Source organism: Manis javanica, chromosome 12 (assembly GCF_040802235.1).
Source record: "Manis javanica isolate MJ-LG chromosome 12, MJ_LKY, whole genome shotgun sequence".
Classification (NCBI taxonomy): Eukaryota; Metazoa; Chordata; class Mammalia; order Pholidota; family Manidae; genus Manis; species Manis javanica.
Genome location: NC_133167.1, coordinates 83564766 through 83584497, shown reverse-complemented (window position 1 = coordinate 83584497; position 19732 = coordinate 83564766). Strand labels below are relative to the sequence as shown.

The window sequence follows — 19732 nt, the reverse complement described above, 5'->3', positions numbered from 1 at the left end:
TACAGAGAAATAAGGTACAAACAAGTCCTACTCCATTTCCCTCCTGGGAACAAAAAGCTGTAGGAGTGCTACAGAGGCTAAAATCGCTCCTCACTCAAGAATTACCTCTACCATTAATGAGCCCAGAACACTGAGGGGAATTTTTGTGAGACAATTGACTTGAAGTAATTATTTTATATTCAAACCATGGCTTTAAGTTGGTCCATTATATAAAGTTAGCCATAAATTAACCAGACAACCAGTAATGGCTATAAGAGAAAACTAGCAATAAAGAATATAGAAATATTGCCACAATCAATATTTCACAGTGAATGACATTATCCACCATTTTAGTTCATTTACTCCCCTTATGTTTCATCTATAGTTTGTATCAATTAGCACATATCATCTTCTTAGGGCATTTATTCTAGCATAACTCTCTTTCCTGAATGGAGGGCCTTGCCAGTATATTCACTGATGCCAGGTAATAGGTGTTTAGAAAGAGATAGGAGACTAGTGGTCTATCTCAAACTATAGAAATTAGACTTGAAAGCTACTTACTTCTTCCCTTTGACCACTTTATAGGAACTGGTGTATTTTCTCTTGTTGGCAAAAAGTTCCACCATTTCAAGGACGTAGTTTGCAAACAGTATCTAAAATGATCAACAAATAAAACCTGAGGCCTTATTCCTTCCCAAGGATCCTCCAAAACTGAGATTACAAAGGAGAAAGAAGGTACATAAAACTTCTCTCCTCTAGAAGGTGCATGGCTTTGAACCGTGTTTTAAAAGGCAGGTCATTTCTCTTCCTTACTTCAGCCTTTGCATTTTGTTAAAATGCAATAAAACGCTTTTCAGCATTCTGAACAATGAAAGCAAAGTCAAGCAGCAAGGCAACCTCCCTGCCCGCTTTGTTCCCTCGTCGCTATCTGTGCTTTGGATTCTCTGATTGATACTATTCACGGCCTTGGAGGAAGTAAAGCATATGGAACAGAGCAGGGTTAAGGGAAAATGAGTGAAATGGGGGAATTTTCCAAGGTGGACAGGGGAACATCAGAAGGGTGGAGCAAGAAGTCTGCTAAGGTTTTTAAGGAACTGAAATTGAAGTCACTATGAGAAAAGGAGGCTTCCTCTGTCTGGGACACACTCCTAAATCAAGCACAGATGCTCACTCATCTGGTTTGGAGAGCTTACTCATCTAGGCTGGAAAGAATGCAGTGTTCTTCAGATCATATCTCAAATGCCCTTCTTTGGAAGAAAGATTTTAATTTGATGGCAAAAGATGAAGGAATATAGATAGGGTTGTTCAAGTCAATGTAGAGCCAAATAAGGAAAATCTGCTTTCCTTTGACTACCATCCTCTTCCCTGACAATCAAGCAATTACATAATTTCCTCCAGGGGATGGAGTTTGCAAAATATGGGATCAACGTATCTTCATTTTCATTTGACACTTACTCTGAATAGTGCAACATTCACTTTCAAACCTATATTGCTATTTCTCACCATTAACTGTGTGCTTTGGTTTTTATAGCTTTGGTTAGTATCTAAAGATATTAAAAATATTCTTTACCAAACTCCCCAGGGTGAAGAAAATGATGAAGGTCCATCCTAGGCATGTCTTGGCCACCACATCTCCAAAGTCAACAGTTGACGCTGTTGCCATGACCAGGTAAATGGACTCAAAATACGTTATGTTCTGTGAATTTCTACCTTTGAGCCAGAATTTTCCACCTGTTCAAAGACAGAAGACTTAGAAAAGGTCTCTGAATGGAAGCCAAGTGAAAGTTTACAGATAATAGGCAAAATGTTGGATTAATTAAGTTTCGCTTAATTCAATCCACATGAAATATGAAATGATTCCTATGTTGCTGCAAAGGGTTTGCAGTGATTGTTAAGTCTTGTTTTCCTTCATTGTGATTATTGCTGAAATCTGAGGGGGAATGTGGCTTGAGCCCACATCTGGAATGTTCCATGGGGGACTGGCTGCCTGGTATCTTTTTCCATGTGGGCACATCATTGCATCCTGGAGCCATGGAATTCCAAAGGCTCTCAGATTGAGCGATTATTATTCATTCATTGTCAGTTTTCAGCAATTTATGATTATCACTAAGGAGACAGGCACTAAAATGAGCTTAAGCTTGTGAATACTAGTGTCTAAGAAAAAGCAAACAAGTTATTTCTCCCCACCCCCACAAAAATCTTTTCAGTGATTTAAAGAAAAGACCTGAAAAATATTTTTCTGATTTTCCTTCTAAGACTTTACATTTTACAGAAACTAAATTTGTCAGATTACCATTTTTATATTAAATAAAAAGAGTAAGGCAATGACACTGTACTTTATAGTATATATAAACTTATAAAATATGTCATATAGAACAATTAAATGCATTATATAAAATTTCCCTTTGTTTTTTCCACTTTTAGACATTTTTTTTCAAATCGCTTACATAGTTCCTAGATGTTTCCATTTCTATATTTAGCACAAAAATGATCAAAGGCTAGAGACGGCTGGGGAGACTAAATTTTTTGTTCTGTTGTTAGCAACTGGAATGGAACTTAGAAATACTATAGTTTGCTCAGGTAAATTTGATCACTTTTTCAGAGATGTGCCAAGGGCTGACCCTTTCTTAAGTTAGAGGAGCATCTTAAGAGGATGGATTCCTACACTGCCCCCTCCAGATAAAGAGACTGCATGTCTACACTTAACTCCCATGGCTGGGAGTGGACTTTGTTGCAAAGTCTATTATATTAATCTGCTTCCGCGGACTTCTGGAGTCTTCACTATTTTCTGAGATCAGTGTACTATAACAAAACCAAGTTTAAATCACACAGATTTAAACCATATGTATTTATGTTTTTTCTTTTTTTCAGGTGTACCAGAGTTGCTTGGGACAGTTTCCTTTAAGCTAAGACTTTACAGTGTCTTTTAAAATCTCAGGATAGGGATTCAATCATACCCTTGCATAACATGTTGTATAAACTAAAACCAAATTTATTCCCACCTGAAAGAAGCCTCACTCTCTCTGGGAGTGTTACTTGAGTGGTTGAAACCCTCCTAAGAGCTGGCAGCCTCTTGCTCGTCTGCTGGTCCCCTCTGCTCTTCCTCTCACCCATCAGTCCCACATGGGAAATACGAGTTAGGATAAAGGACTACGGACCAACGTTTAGAAACTGAATTATCTGTTTTTCACTCTGTATTTCAGAACTGAAATGTTATGTTTTTAAACTTTATGTCTCAACTTCAGGGAATGAGGATAGTCTCCCTTCTTCATTTACCTCCCATTATTTGTATCAGCCTTATTATTTTACATTGTACATGTTTGTCCCGGTCTATACCTATAATTCCCTTATTTTGTCTTTATTCTGTTTTAAATTCATTCAGTCATCACCACCACCACTTTTTAGGGGGATTTCCTCATTCTTGAATTCTTAACCAGGATTCATCTCCTATGTGGCTGGATTTTATCATTAAGACACATTTTTAAGAAGGGCTCACATGGGCTCTATTTTCCCTTGCATGCTTAAAATGACAGGTCAGGTTACACTTCTCTTCATACAAACTTCACGGACACAGCTCTGTCAACTTCTGGTATTTGATAGATGTTGCCAAAAACTCTGAGGCTCGTTTCATTCTGTCCCCTTCATACAGACTTTGCTTTGTTCTACTTGGATTCGCTCCTGATCCTTGAAGGTCAGTGACTGCTCCAAATGGTTGCAGTAAATAATTTAGGATTATTTTTCCTGCAATACAGCAAACTATTTAGCCCACAGACTCAAGACTTTATTTTAAAACACTTTGCTGGGGCCGTTTATTGGGTCCTTTTCTTCAGGAACAACACTAACTTTATGGTTCCTTGAATAGACATCACCCATTTTTCCTGTTTCTTAAGAATTTGTTCTTTCTCCTGGCAGTATTTTTTGCCTTGGTCCTGCCTACCATACTTCTGAGCATGTTTCTGTCACATTTATTACATTTTGGTTATCTTTGCTGTGGTTTTCAGCTTTAGAATGCTTTTTGCTTCTTTTTCTCATATCTTTCAGCACCTTTTCCAACTCCTGCTACACCTCTATAATCTTTTATTTAAAACCTTATGTATTCTGTTTGAGTTATTTTTAATGGTTTAAAGCCTTTTCATTTGTATGTTTTCTCAAATATGGAGGGTTTTTTTCTTTTTTAACTCTTCCTTTTTTCCCTTGGGCAAATCATCTTGTAATTGTTCTTATAACTATCACATAACTATTGTTATATTTCTCTGCTCTCCACCATTATGCCCTTACTATTTTTGGCAGAATTTAAATACAGGCACCATATGGATTACTTTTTGGTCAATATTCATCTTTGAATGGTATTTGCTTTTAGCCGAAGGACAGTGTGAGTGTGGAAAGATGGTGAGTTGAGACGATCAGGTTTTATTATGGTTTGTCATTTCAAATATCCTCTCTAGAAAATCTACTCTTTTTTTTTTTTTTTTTTTGCTCAACTGGTTGCTTCTCCTCCTTTCTCTGTACGCACCCTGGCTAGAAGTCTCCTCGCCTGAGTGGCTGGAGGCCCAACCAGGGCACATGTTCACATGCTTAGAAGAGCTACACAAAAGACTTAAACGATTCAAGTGAGCCTAGTGGAGATCATGTGCAGCCCAGAAGTGCATGCTATTCACTGGGGAACAGCAAGTTTTCGACTATGGCTGGGGGTGGCCTTGGGAGAGTGGGCTGTCAGAACCTTGTGTTTTCTCAAAGAATCCAGAAATTCGTTTTTTATGTGAGCTCTCCAAAAAAGTTATCAAGCAATAAGAAAATAGAAAAGAAAAAAAGGAAAACATAATTAAGTCCAATGAAATACACGTATAGTCCACATTCAGCCTCAGAGTCCCTCACTCACCGGAAGGCAAACAAGTCCTGTTGTCATGGCCACAGCCGTTCGTGTCCTCTACCTCTGTGATGGCCAATCGGTCTCCACAGGGACGCTGACGCCTGCTTCTCCCAGGGACGCCCAGGTGCCGAGGTCCATCCCTGCAGATCCAGGGATCCACCTTTGCCACTCACAGTGACCCTTGTATCCATGGAATCTCTCTTCTGCTTGACTGCGGAGGAGGCATGTGGTCGCCCTCAGATTTTTTGAAGGTTCACATCATAGCTTGCACTTGGTGTTTGACATGTTTCTTTATGGACTGAAGATGGTTTTAAAACTTCTTTTCCTTATTGTTTTAATAAATTTTGAGGGGAGGACTCAAATGAAAGGACTTTGGTCACCTTTCTCCAAGGCCTCTTCAGGTTTTAAACATCCCATTTCAATTTCTGCATTTAATAATGACTGCTCCTCAAATGTCCTCAAGCAGTAAGTCCAGGAGTTTCTTATTACCGAAATCCTTTATTATGTCCCTGATTATGTGAGATAAGATCTAACCTTTCCTTGGCAGGAGGTACCTACATATACAGGACTTCAGAACTAAGAAAGTCCCAAAACTCCCCTTTGCGACTCAGCAACTCTTTACCCATAACTCCCCTGCTTTTATCGTTCCTCCAACTGGCACGGACCCTGACACACTGGCCCAGAAGTGGGAGAGTGTTTGCGTGTTCTGGGGGTGGCTGCGCCAGAAGGGACCGTGAGCAAAATCATGTGTGCCAACGGCGCCAGAGGAGACCAGGACAGGCTTGTGCGAGCCCACAGTGGCAGCAACCGAACACCTCGGGTACGGCTCGCACACACCAGCGGCACTGGAGCCAGAGGAGCCCAGTAGAGGCCCATGCAGGAGAGCCCCGCACACCTGCTGTGGAGCCAGAAGGAGCAGGCACGCTCCCAGCAACAGACCGGAATCCCAGCCAAATGCACAGCGGCCCGGGACAGAAGCAAAGGCCGCTGCTGGCACACAGCCACCCAGCAGGGGCACCGCTATTATGGAGGAGCACACCTGCTGTGACTGCCACTCCCCGCAGGGCTCCGAGCTGCTCTGACAGAGACCCCACACACAGCAGCTTAGGTGATTAACCTGGTGGCTGCTCCAGGAGTGCAGGTAACCGACACAGGCAGCAGAAAAGGGCAAGGCATCCAGCAAGCAGGAAAGGACTTTCTTCTCCCAGCTGACACACCCGCAACCTGACTACAGCCACCACTATCACCATGAAAAGGCAAAAAAATTTAGTCCAGTCCAAGAGAGTTCAGACAACACCTGAGAGAGGATCTGCAGAGAACCAGTCTCCTTGAAAAAGAATTCAAAATAAAAATCATAAACATGCTGACAGAGCTGCAGAGAAATATGCAAGAGCTAAGGGATGAAGTCTGGAGGGAGATTACAGATGTACAGAGGGAGATTACAGATGTTCCGGAGGAGATTACAGAAGTGAAACAAACTTTGGAAGGATTTATAAGCAGAATGGATAAGATGCAAGAGGCCATTGATGGAATAGAAACCAGAGAACCGGAAAGCATAGAAGCTGACACAGAGAGAGATAAAAGGATCTCCAGGAATGAAACAATATTAAGAGAACTGTGTGACCAATCCAAAAGGAACAATATCTGCATTATAGGGGTACCAGAGGAAGAAGAGAGAGAAAAAGGGATAGAAAGTGTCTTTGAATAAGTAATTGCTGAGAACTTCCCCAAACTGGGGGAGGAAATAGTTGCTCAGTCTATGGAGTTACACAGAACTCTCGAGAGATGGGACCCAAAGAGGACAACACCAAGACACATAATAATTAAAATGGCAAAGATCAAGGACAAGGACAGAGTATTGAAGGCAGCCAGAGAGAGAAAAAAGGTCACTACAAAGGGAAACCCATCAGGCTATCATCAGACTTCTCAACAGAAACCTTACAGGTCAGAAGAGAATGGCATGACATATTTAATGGAATGGAACAGAAGGGCCTTGAACCGAGGATACTGTATCCAGCACGATGATCATTTAAATATGAAGGAGGGATTAAACAATTCCCAGACAAGCAAAAGTTGAGGGAATTTGCTGCCCACAAACCACCTCTACAGGGCATCTTACAGGGACTGCTCTAGATGGGAGCACTCCTAAAAACAGCACAGAACAAAACACCCAACATATGAAGAATAGAGGAGGAGGAATAAGAAGGGAGAGAAATAATCATCAGACTGTGTTTATAATAGATTAATAAGCGAGTTAAGTTAGACAGTAACATAGCAAACAAGCTAACCTTGAACCTTTGGTAACCACGAATCTAAAGCCTGAAATGGCAATATAAGTACATATCTTTCAATAATCACTCTAAATGTACATGGACTGAATGCACCAATCAAAAGACACAGAGTAATAGAATGGATAAAAAAGCAAGACCCATCCATATGATGCTTACAAGAGACTCACCTCAAACCCAAAGACATGCACAGACTTAAAGTCAAGGGATGGAAAAAGATATTTCATGCAAACAACAGAGAGAAAAAAGCAGGTGTTGCAATACTAGTATCAGAGAAAATAGACCTCAAAATAAAGAAAGTAACAACAGATAAAGAAGGATATTACATAATGATAAAGGGCTCAGAACAACAAGAGAACATAACCATTATAAAAATATATGCACCCAATACAGGAGCACCAACATATGTGAAAAAAACACTAACAGAATTAAAGGAGGAAATAGAAAGCAATGCATTCATTTTGGGAGACTTTAACACACCACTCACTCCAAAGGACAGATCCACCAGACAGAAAGTAAGTAAGGACACAGAGGCACTGAACAACACACTAGAACAGATGGACCTAATAGACATCGATAGAACTCTACAACCAAAAGCAACAGGATACACATTCTTCTCAAGTGCACATGGAACATTCTCCAGAATAGACCACATACTAGGCCAAAAAAAGAGCCCCAGTAAATTCCAAAAGATTGAAATCCTACCAACCAACTTTTCAGACCACAAAGGTATAAAACTAGAAATAAATTGTACAAAGAAAGCAAAAAGGCTCACAAACACATGGAGGCTTAACAACATGCTACTAAATAATCAATGGATCAACAACCAAATTAAAATGGAGATCCAGCAATATATGGAAACAAATGACAACAACAACACAAAGCCCCAATATCTGTTGGACGCAGCAAAAGCAGTCTTAAGAGGAATGTATATAGCAATTCAGACATTTAAAGAAGGAAGAACAATCCCAAATGAATATCTAATGTCACAATTATCAAAATTGGAAAAAGAAGAACAAATGAGGCCTAAGGTCAGCAGATGGAGGGATATAATAAAGATCAGAGAAGAAATAAATAAAATTGAGAAGAATAAAACAATAGAAAAAATCAATGAAACCAAGAGCTGGTTCTTCGAGAAAATAAACAAAATAGATAAGCCTCTAGCCAGACTTATTAAGAGAAAAGGAGAGTCAACACACATCAACAGAATCAGAAACGAGAAAGGAAAAATCACAACAGACTCCACAGAAATACAAAGAATTATTAGAGAATACTATGAAAACCTATATGCTGACAAGCTGGAAAACCTAGGAGAAATGGACAACTTCCTAGAAAAATACAAGCTTCCAAGACTGACTCAGAAAGAAACAGAAAATCTAAACAGACCAATTACCAGCACCGAAATTGAATCAGTGATCAAAAAACTACCCAAGAACAAAACCCCCAGGCCAGATGGATTTACCTCGGAATTTTATCAGACGTACAGAGAAGACATAATACCCATTACCTCAGAATTTTATCAGACGTACAGAGAAAACATAATACCCATTCTCCTTAAAGTTTTCCAAAGAATAGAAGAGGAGGGAATACTCCCAAACTCATTCTATGAAGTCAACATTACCCCAATACCAAAATGAGGCAAAGACCCCACCAAAAAAGAAAACTACAGACCAATATCCCTGATGAACACAGATGCAAAAATACTCAACAAAATATTAGCAAACCGAATTCAAAAACACATAAAGAGGATCATACACCATGACCAAGTGGGATTCATCCCAGGGATGCAAGGACCTCAACATAATAAAGGCCATATATGATAAACCCACAGCTAACATCATACTGAACAGCGAGAGGCTGAAAGCTTTTCCTCTGAGATCGGGAACAAGACAGGGATGCTCACTCTCCCCACTGTTATTCAACATAGTACTGGAGGTCCTAGCCACAGCAATCAGACAAAACAAAGAAATACAAGGAATCCAGATTGGTAAAGAAGAAGTCAAAACTGTCACTATTTGCAGATGACATGATATTGTACATAAAAAACCCTAAAGACTCCACTGCAAAACTACTAGAATATCAGAATTCAGCAAAGTTGCAGGATACAAATTTAACACACAGAAATCTGTAGCTTTCCTATACAAACAATGAACTAATAGAAAGAGAAATCAGGAAAACAATTCCATTCACAATAGCATCAAAAAGAATAAAATACCTAGGAATAAACCTAACCAAGGAAGTGAAAGACCTATACCCTGAAAACAACAAGACACTCTTAAGAGAAATTAAAGAGGTCACTAACAAATGGAAACTCGTCCCATGCTCCTGGCTAGGAAGAATTAATATCGTCAAAATGGCCATCCTGCCCAAAGCAATATACAGATTTGATGCAAACCCTATCAAATTACCAACAGCATTCTTCAATGAACTGAAACAAATAGTTCAAAAATTCATATGGAACCACCAAAGACCCCAAATAGCCAAAGCAATCCTGAGAAGGAAGAAAAAAGTGGGGCGGATCTCGCTCCCCAACTTCAAGCTCTCCTACAAAGCCACAGCAATCAAGACAATTTGGTACTGGCACAAGAACAGAGCCACAGACCAGTGGAACAGAATAGAGACTCCAGACATTAACCCAAACGTATATGGCCAATTAATATACGATAAAGGAGCCATGGACATACAATGGGGAAATGACAGTCTCTTCAACAGATGGTGCTGGCAAAACTGGACAGCTACATGTAAGAGAATGAAACTGGATCACTGTCTAACCCCATACACAAAAGTAAATTCGAAATGGATCAAAGACTTGAATGTAAGTCATGAAACCATAAAACTCTTAGAAAAAAACATAGGCAAAAATCTCATGGACATAAACATGAGTGGCTACTTCATGAACATATCTCCCCGGGCAAGGGAAACAAAGGCAAAAATGAACAAGTGGGACTATATCAAGCTAAAAAGCTTCTGTACCGCAAAGGACACCATCAATAGAACAAAAAGGTATCCTACAGTATGGGAGAATATATTCATAAATGACAGATCTGATAAAGGACTGACATCCAAAATATATAAAGAGCTCACACACCTCAACAAACAAAAAGCAAATAATCCAATTAAAAAATGGGCAGAGGAGCTGAATAGACAGTTCTCTAAAGAAGTAATCCAGATGGCCAACAGACACATGAAAAGATGCTCCACATCGCTAATCATCAGAGAAATGCAAATTAAAACCACAATGAGATATCACCTCACACCAGTAAGGATTGCCATCATCGAAAAGACAAACTACAACAAATGTTGGCGAGGTTGTGGAGAAAGGGGAACCCTCCTACACTGCTGGTGGGAATGTAAAGTAGTTCAACCATTATGGAAAGCAGTATGGAGGTTCCTCAGAATGCTCAAAATAGAAATACCATTTGACCCAGGAATTCCACTTCTAGGAATTTACCCTAAGAATGCAGCAGTCCAGTTTGAAAAAGACAGATGTACCCCTATGTTTATCGCTGCACTGTTTACAATAGCCAAGAAGTGGAAGCAACCTAAATGTCCATCAGTAGATGAATGGATAAAGAAGATGTGGTACATATACACAATGGAATATTACGCAGCCATAAGAAAAAAACAGATCCTACCATTCGCAACAACATGGATGGAGGTAGAGGGTATTATGCTCAGTGAAATAAGCCAGGCAGAGAAAGACAAGTACCAAATGATTTCACTCATATGTGGAGTATAAGAGCAAAAGAAAACTGAAGGAACAAAACAGCAAAAGAATCACAGAACCCAAGAATGGACTAACAGGTACCAAAAGGAAAGGGACTGGGGAGGATGGGTGGGAAATGAGGCATAAGGGCAGGGAAAAAGAAAGATAGCATTACGATTAGCATGTACAGTGTGTGGGGGGCACAGGGAGGGCTGTGCAACACAGAGAAGACAAGTAGTGATTTTACAGCATCTTACTACGCAGATGGACAGTGACTGTGAAGGCGTATGTGTGGGGGACTTGGTGAAGTGGGGATCCTAGTAAACATAATGTTCTTCTTGTAATTGTAGATTAATGATACAAAATAAAACAATTAAATAAATAAATAAATAAAAAGTTACATAAAAACTGATAAAAGCTACATAACATCCATGCACTGCCAATACATCCACCTTAAAGATGAAATTACTAATTAAATATATCTCAAACATGTCACAGCTATGATGATTTATAGCTTTTAAAGACCAAGGGGAGGCTTGTCATCTCTCCCAGTCCGTGTGGGATCCCAGCATCAAAACGCTGCAGCAGGCTGGGGTGGTGGGGCTGTGGAAGAGCCAATCTATAAACAATAAACCACCACTGAAACCTGCTGCTCAGCGGGCATATCACTAGGTACTGAGGTTAAGAAGAAAGAGCCCTGAAAATATATTACAACACCATACAAGCACAGTGAGGGATATTTTAAGTGACATTGAGGCTCTAAAGGAAAATGAAGGGTACTTACGAATGAATGTTGAGGCTTTTCCAGAGATTGCTCCTGATTACAACACACTTACCTAGCTAATTACTCTTCAGCTAATAAGAAATAAAGGTTGGTGGGATGGTGAGGATGTCTACAATTGAATTCACCTCCAACCAGAACATGATCTTGTCATCAGCTGCTAAAAACTATGAAATGAAAACAAAAGATTGTAAATTCTGTTACCCCCAAGAATGCAAAAATTAACACAAGGGTGGCTTCATTCAACTTCAGTCCATTCATTGGCTGAAGCTCTGATCTCATCTACTATATACATACATATATATGTACATATACACATACATATTTAAATAGCTATGTAGACTACTATGTTTGTATATAGATGCATACATACATCTAGTATTTATATGGAGAGTGTACCTTTCATGGGTGTTCAGTAAATGAATATGAACCCACTTTATTTGCCAGACCTTAACTCTCACACTTCAGAATAAACACTTTTTGGGCCTTCTTGCTATTAACTAGAGCTGTCAGATATATACATATATATAATTACATAGGTAAAACCCCCTATTTGTAAACAATGAAGATACATGATTTAGTGCGGTCTTCAAGGGAAAAGGTAACAGCTATCTAGAAGATTGGCAGGCCAAGTGCTGTGTTTATGAGGTTCCCTATCTAGATTAAGAAAGCAAATATTTCCAAAAGGGAAAGTTTGCTATAAAGAAAAAATTTTGATGGTCAGTGCGGTCAGAGCAAGTTTTGAAGGAAGGTCATAAAAATACATACCATATATATTCTGTGTGTGAATATATGTATTTATGCATATATTTATATATATACATTCATACAAGTATGTGTCTATATATACAGTCTCCCACAAACATGGGGTTAATAAAACACATTGAAATCGAGATCTAGGGTGTGTCCTCACTAAATGTCTATGGACTGAAAGGGTGAGTTAATAAAAGTGTAACAAAAATGAGACAAAGAGATAAAATTACTTTATATAGTTTCATGACACATATGCTTCCACTGGAACCGATGGCATTTTCAAAGACTTGTTATTCAGGCTTGCTAGCTTGCAATTATTAGAAAAGCTTTCTCAATGGTAGGTGGGAAGCCAATAAGGATGACAGCGTGACAGGGTGATGCTATTTGATAAAGGAATCATTTTCATTTGTGTTGGAATTCTGGGCCCAGTTTTCAGTTACAGGTTCAAGAGAGAGAGTTCCATTATACATTCAACAATTTAAGGCACAGACTCCCTTGCTTTAGAGCCTGAGTCACAGGCAGATTGTGTAACTAAGGTACAGATGCACATCTCTGTGTGTGCACCTGTTGTGTGTGCCTGTTTGCCTCCACTCTCAATAGGTACTTACTCTCAACCCAAAACAGAAACTGAAAAAAGCGTTGAAAGCCAAATCAATAGGGATGGTTTTGTCTTGGTATGAAGAACAGCTTCTCACAGAGCTGGAAAAGAAAGGACAGTTTGTAGAGATGTGCAGTTTAAAAGCTGTGTCAATATAGAACTAAACACAGGGGAAAGGTGGGCAATTTTCTCTTTATTCCCCATGAACGGTCAATCCAGACACTTAAGTTCACATCTCAAGGAAACTATTCTCTTGAGAGAAGAGGTAATACATGAACAAAACTACCACTAGGCTGGGTCTGGAGCTGACATTAACAGGAAAAGAGCCTGCTCTTTCTTTCATAGAGTTGATTGGTTTTATTTCTGTACTATCAGGAGGATCCAGGTATATAGAGACTATGGGACTTGCTCTGGTTTGCAAGACCATCTACCCAGGACATTCTGGCTTCTCTGATAAAAGCTACCCCACATCAAATGTACTGATGCAAACCAAATGCAAAGGAAATTTCCAAAAACATCAGTAAGGAATTCACAAAACAAAGATGACTAGTTTCCCTGGAATCTCTAAAGTTGCTTGACTTTTGTGGCCCTGTCATCCCAATTTGCTTCAGCTGGAAATCCAATTAATTCCCAGAGGATCAGCATGGACTACAGGTTAGACTGGGTTGTGTCCAAGAAACTGTCCTAACTTTTTGGCACAAAAGAAGGGAATGTCTTCAGAGAAGAGCAGATAACAATTTGCTCATTTATCTCAGGTCAGGCCTAGCATTTTCCTTTCTCAAGTCCATCCCAAGTTGTTTGAAACCTGTAAGAAACTCTGAGATGACCAGAGAACTTCTGCTTCCACACCTTTGCAATAGAAGGATATGAAGCCTTTGTAAGTGGACCAGGGAGGAGGCCAGCTGGAGGCAGGTGGTCCCACACACTACTGTTCTAGAACAGGCCTGTGGACAGTACCCAGCCCCCCGCACCACAGGATGATGGGACGCAAGGAAAACACATGCGTTTTTTGTGGAATTGGGTTTAGAGTTTCCTGAGGGAAACTAAACACAACCTTTTTTGTGTGTGTATCTTTGAGAGTATGTTAAGCATTATTTCCGAGAGAAAATTCCAAATTAGCTGACAACCTACTTTTATAGCAGACAAAGGTGACTAGGGAGATTACTCACTCAGTAGAGTTGATGAAATAGATTATAAAAGATCCAATGTTTAGTACAAAAACAAGAATCATCTGAAAAAGACACACAAAAAAAAACAGGACAAATGTACAAATCCACTGTATCTTGCAAACCATTGAATACATATGAATATACAAACCAACAAAATTGCATTCCTAACTTGCCTACCTACAATACGTAGCCATTTTTCACATGTTCATTCATGTCACCATTCATTCAAGAACAACTGGCCCTTTACTGGGTATTCAATAAGTGAACATATACCAACCAATTTAATTAACCTAATTTTATCTCTCACACACTGCAAAATAAACAGTCTGATCTCCCTGATGCTTCTCAAGCATCCTGATCTCAAGAAATCCTATCTTTTATTCGCTCATTCACTCACAAGTACTAAGTGCTTAATATGTGCTATGCACTTTATTACACACTAGAAACTGAGGGCTACTGGATAAAGACTTTAGGCTTGAATTGCCCGTGATATTGTAAAAGAAATAGTCCCAAACATGTCTATGCCAAGGATGGTCAGGATTTTGCAGGGGGGGAAGTGCTATGCAGGCAAAAGAAAATTAGTGCTTTTAACATGCCAGTGTATCTGGTCTGTAAAACAAGCAGAGCTTGTGGAATGGAACCAGAAGTTCATCCATTCAAATGCATTTGAATGAAATCTTTCCCAACCTCCATGACGTTTCAGGCCAACTTCAGGTAACCAAAATTTTTCCAGTTATTTCTAGTTTCCAAACCATTTTTTTTAATCATGTTCAATCCAGTGTAGTGTTAATAATATTAATAATAGTACAATAGAATTTTATTTACAATTAAAGCTCGACTCTCTTTCATCTCAGGTGTTCCATGGGCAGGTTACCTGCATTGGGGAAGGGGTCAGTTTCTTTCCTATAAATCCTTTGTGTTTTTATTCCTACTTGCCCACTGACTAGGCTTCCTCTGGCCTCACCAGAACTGCAGGTCAAGGGTGAGTGAGTGAACAGAAAAGGGTGGTCAGAGCAGGGAACGCTGGACTTGACTGGCGTTAGACCACTATGCTCGCTCACACTGTGGGGCACTCTGGGATGGCAGGTGTTCAGTGTTTACTTTCATGGGTCATTGCATTACTTTTTGGAGTTCCTAATTCAATTCATACTCAGATCATATGCCTTAGGCTTGCCATGGGAGGAAAGCACTCTCACACCTCTGCCACAACAGAGTTTATTCTATTTCCAACTCAGCCTGGCCATCATTGGCTTGGGTAAGAGGCTAAGTGCTTCAAATGATTTTCTTCCCACTGCTCTCTAAGTGCCACTGCTAACCAGCCAGCACTTCCAGATTCTGCCTCTCAACCCGAGAGAAATGCACAGGTCCTCCCAGAATCACCTCCCAGCTCTCCCTGACCCACTGAGCAGTGCACACAGGTCGTTAGCACCCGGTGCCTTCTCTGGGCTTGGTATATTCTTTTCTTGGGGGTCTCAGCTCTTACAATAGGTTCTATTTAAACACCTAAATTTAGTATCAGTGAAGATATTATTAAGTTTGTGGATCTAAATGTGGTTAGAAATGTAGTCTGAAGCTTAGGAAAAATGTTGGGAGTGGGTATGTGTATATAAACATACATATATGCTGAGATACATATATATGTATATATACAGATATAAAGTTTTTGATAATATTTATAATTATCCATCTTTATTTTTGATCATTATTAACTATTACTAAACAGTTCATGAATCATCAATAAATAGCTTTCTTCTCTTTTCATATGATTATATTTGTTTCTCTCTTACTAAATCTCGTAAGTGATTCTTCAAGTAGGCATCGTATACTGATCAGCTTCCAGAAAGATGAAGGCAGGCCTTCCAAACCATAGAAATTAACAAAAAAAAAAAAAAAGAAAATTTTCATTTTACTGAAACTAAGAACAATATCAACCTCATGCCACAAACCTAAAGAATACCATCCAGAAATCATACATAACAGGAAAACATATACCAAGCCCAGAGAAGGTACCAGGTGCTAACCACCTGTGTGCACTGCTCAGTGGATCAGGGAGAGCTGGGAGGTGATTCTGGGAGGACCTTGTGCATCTCTGGGGTTGAGAGGCCAAGTCTAGAAGTGCTGGCTGGTCAGCAGAAAGCCTTTCCCCTGAACTGCAGATTGTAGCTGGAGCCCCAAAGCCAGGGGCGCCCAGAGGAGACACTCTGAGGCCCAGCAGCGGCTGAGGAGGACCTCTTGGCTGTCAGCAATGCTTCTCTTCTAGAAGAACCTTGGAAGAACCTGAGCCCTCATCCAGGGAGAGCCTTCTGTGTGGAGGTGCTGGCTGGCCATACTGTTATCCCCAGTGTTTGTCTCTGTGGGAAAACATACAGTAAATTGAAACTGATTTCCACAGAGGGGCTTAGAACCCCATCTAGTTGGTGGTCAGTTATGGGTGTCTTCAGAATACAAAGAGCGGCCAACGCAGTTAGCAAGGAACACTACGAATAGGCTAACCCTTCATCTGTGAATATTAGCAGGCAGACAATAGAACATTGACATGGGAAGCAAAGGAAAACAGGAGGAAAAGGCAGAGAAAATAGATGAAATGACCTATAATGAAAGAGTTGACATAGACTATGTAATTAACCTTTTAAAAACTACAGTTAGTGTTCCTAGTGAGCGTCTAAAAACCTGTTCTATAGGATTGGAGGACTGGAAAGGCCAAAACGGAATATGGGGGAACAGAGGTAAAAACTGCAAGAAGCTGTACCCCAAGGCCTGGTTGGGGATCAACAAAAGGAGGTCAGGATTATTAACATTCAGCATCTTGGAAGGGCTGCCCTCTGGAATTGGGATTCAGAAGTCAAGGAGGAGTCCTGGTTTGGCTGGCGATGCTATGCTCTGAACTGAGGAGATACTGTGATCCTGGTTCTGGCAGTGCTGGGAAAAAAACGGAAACAGGAGCCAAGCACTGCTACTGGAGTGAAAGGCCCCTGATTAGGTGAGGCTGAAAGGAAACAGATGGGAACACAGAAGGAGCACGTCCCTTCCTCTGCACTAGGCTTCCTGGCTTCCTTCATACCAGAACCTAAATCTGAGCATAATACAGCTGACAAGAGACACATGTAACTGCTGAGTCCTGTCCTCACATCACAGAGCAGAGGATAGAGGGTGGATTTGGAGCTGAGACACAACAGCCTTAGCATCTAGCAGGTAGCCTAAGTGCAAGAAGACATTAGAACAGCATTTACAGAGACTTTAGGAAAAGCCAAGAATTCTACACACAACCACATTGTTGTTTACTTATAAGAGCAAGGGGAAAAAAAATTTTTTGGACATTCAAGGGTTCAGAAAGTATACCACCCATCCACACTTCCCCTTGCAAATGAATATGGGAAGTAGAAAAAAATATTCAGAAAGATAGTGTCATATAAGAAAAAGTGGTGCCTAACAAAACTGGTAAAATTAATGAAATTTTAACTCTAATGCAAATATTAAGAAAAAAGTCTTACCAGATGTATAATACTAAAAACAAACAAAAAACCAGAATAACAATCTGGAACTGAATGTTTAGATTAGTCCAACAATTTCTGGAAGGAAGGAGGAGTGGTGTGGAGGAAAAACACACCAAAGGTCTCATGCAAGAGGACATAGATATAAAACCTGAAGAGATACATTGAGAAATACAGAGAGGAAAGTTTGATCTGAATTTGACTTACCTAATAGGCCTATTTAATTCTATTAAAAATGGAATTATCCAAGTCAAAAAATGCAAGAAAAAAAATGAAAGCAATAAAATTTTTAAGTGGTGTAATAAAAGTAACAAATAAATAGAAACATCAGCCAATGGTCAGTACTTACTATACTCTGAATGGTTTACATGTATTACCATATAATTCTCCCTATAACACTTTAAGGAAGGTTATTTACATGAATAAAATCCAACTTGAAAAATTAACTAGCCCAAGATTACACTAGGAAGTGGGAGAACCCATGTCTCTCAAAATTCACAATCACCATCACAATTCTGCCTCTCCAGTAAGAAAGGGAACTAAGACTGTGGCAGAGCCCTTAGCTGAGTATCTAAAGTCCATTTTCTCTGTACTAACAGACCTCCCATTTGTTTGTTTAAGCCACTGTATTTCGGTGCCCTATTATCCAGCAAATTCAACCTCTAAATATTATAAAGACCAATAAAACAGATCACCATAAAGGAGAATAATTAAATTCCCTGGGAAAATTTAAAAAGTAATGTATTCTTTAATCAATAAGAGAAAAATCCAACTATATACTTGCAAGAACACACTTAAGAGGAAATAAGAAAGACTGATGAAAGAGCTGGGCAGAGACATCCCACTCAAGTATGAATTAAATGAAAGCAGGGTCACATGCTAATATTGTATTCTGAAATATGCCAGCAAAAAAAAAAACCCGAAAAAGGAAAACACCCTAAATGTGACAAAAAGGGATATTTTGTATTGATAAAAGGCACTATCAACCAAGAAGATATAACAGGTAACTTAATGCATTAATTGATGTTCTTTAAAATATATAATGCCAAATCTACTGGAAATGCAAGATATTCAATGGAACTATAAAATCGTAAATGAAAACGTTCGACATGTCCCTTTCAATCAGTCAGCAGTAATTAAAGATATGGAAAATACATATACCATAATTAATAGTACTTATATATCAAACGTATAATACATATTCTTTCAAAAGTCCATTATGTAGTAATAAAAATCGATTATGTACTAGGCAACACAGAATTTCCCCATAAATTCCATAAACTAGAGATCATAAAGACAGTGATATTCTTGCACCATAAATTTTACGCAGGTAGAAAAGATGGACACTCTATCTTCAAGAAAATAAAAGCTGACCACATTCCTGTAAATAGATCATGAATCAAGCAAGAAAACAAAATTAAAAATTTAAACATGGTGAATTAGGCTTTAGTAAAAGAATATTTCTTGCCAAAATCTGTGAAATACGGCCAAGAAGCACTACGATGGGAAAATTTTTATAAATCAAACCCAAGGCCCGAAGCTGGAAACCGGACGCCAACCCGCACGGCAGGCCGCCATGCAGGCCGCGCTGGGCATGCGCGGTGCCGTCCTGTGGCCGCGGCTGGGCAAGGTGAGCGGGGCCGCGGTGGTCCTGCTGTCCGGAAGGCAGGGACGCCGCCTAGGGGACGTTCCCGCAAAGCCTCGGACGGAGCTGCCTGTGGGGCAAGTGTGAAGCGAGCTCGGGAAGACTCAGCTCCTCAGAGCTGCCGCAGCAATATAAATAGGCTCAGTGTGCGGAGCCCTAGAGATCAGCACATTGGCCCCGGGGCGATCTGGAAGGAAACAGCGCCCTGTCAGGCACCTCACGGCGCAGACCCGGGCCGCTGTGGAAAGGGCGTTTGAGAAGCACCGCGCTGCTTCTGCCCAGGAGCCGGCAGCCATCGAGCCCGGCTACACCACTCCCCCGTCACCACTGAAAGCTGGCCGGCGGGGCCGGTCCCCAGCTCAGGGCGCTCACCGCCCCTCGTCCCCGGGCCCCCAGCCGCGCGGCCTGGGCGACTCCCCGGCCTTGGAGGGCCCGGAGCGGCGGCCCAGCCG

General features: G+C 40.3%; 1 protein-coding gene across 2 annotated transcripts in view; it reads right to left on the bottom strand.

The window, feature by feature from the left end:
• The window catches only part of KCNU1 (potassium calcium-activated channel subfamily U member 1), a 265469-nt gene that overhangs the window by 99485 nt on the left and 146252 nt on the right, over positions 1-19732 (bottom strand). The window contains exons 1-2 of one of the 2 annotated variants that reach the window (XR_012123910.1): positions 1550-1622; positions 541-632 (exon numbers count right to left, since the gene is read on the bottom strand). Coding sequence is in view for 1 of the 2 variants with exons in the window: in XM_073218915.1 (XP_073075016.1) it covers positions 541-632; positions 1550-1642 (185 nt within the window). In the remaining variant the exon portion in view is untranslated. Of the gene's footprint in view, positions 1-540; positions 633-1549; positions 1711-19732 lie in introns of those variants that run through there. The other variant, XM_073218915.1, reaches the window with a different exon arrangement.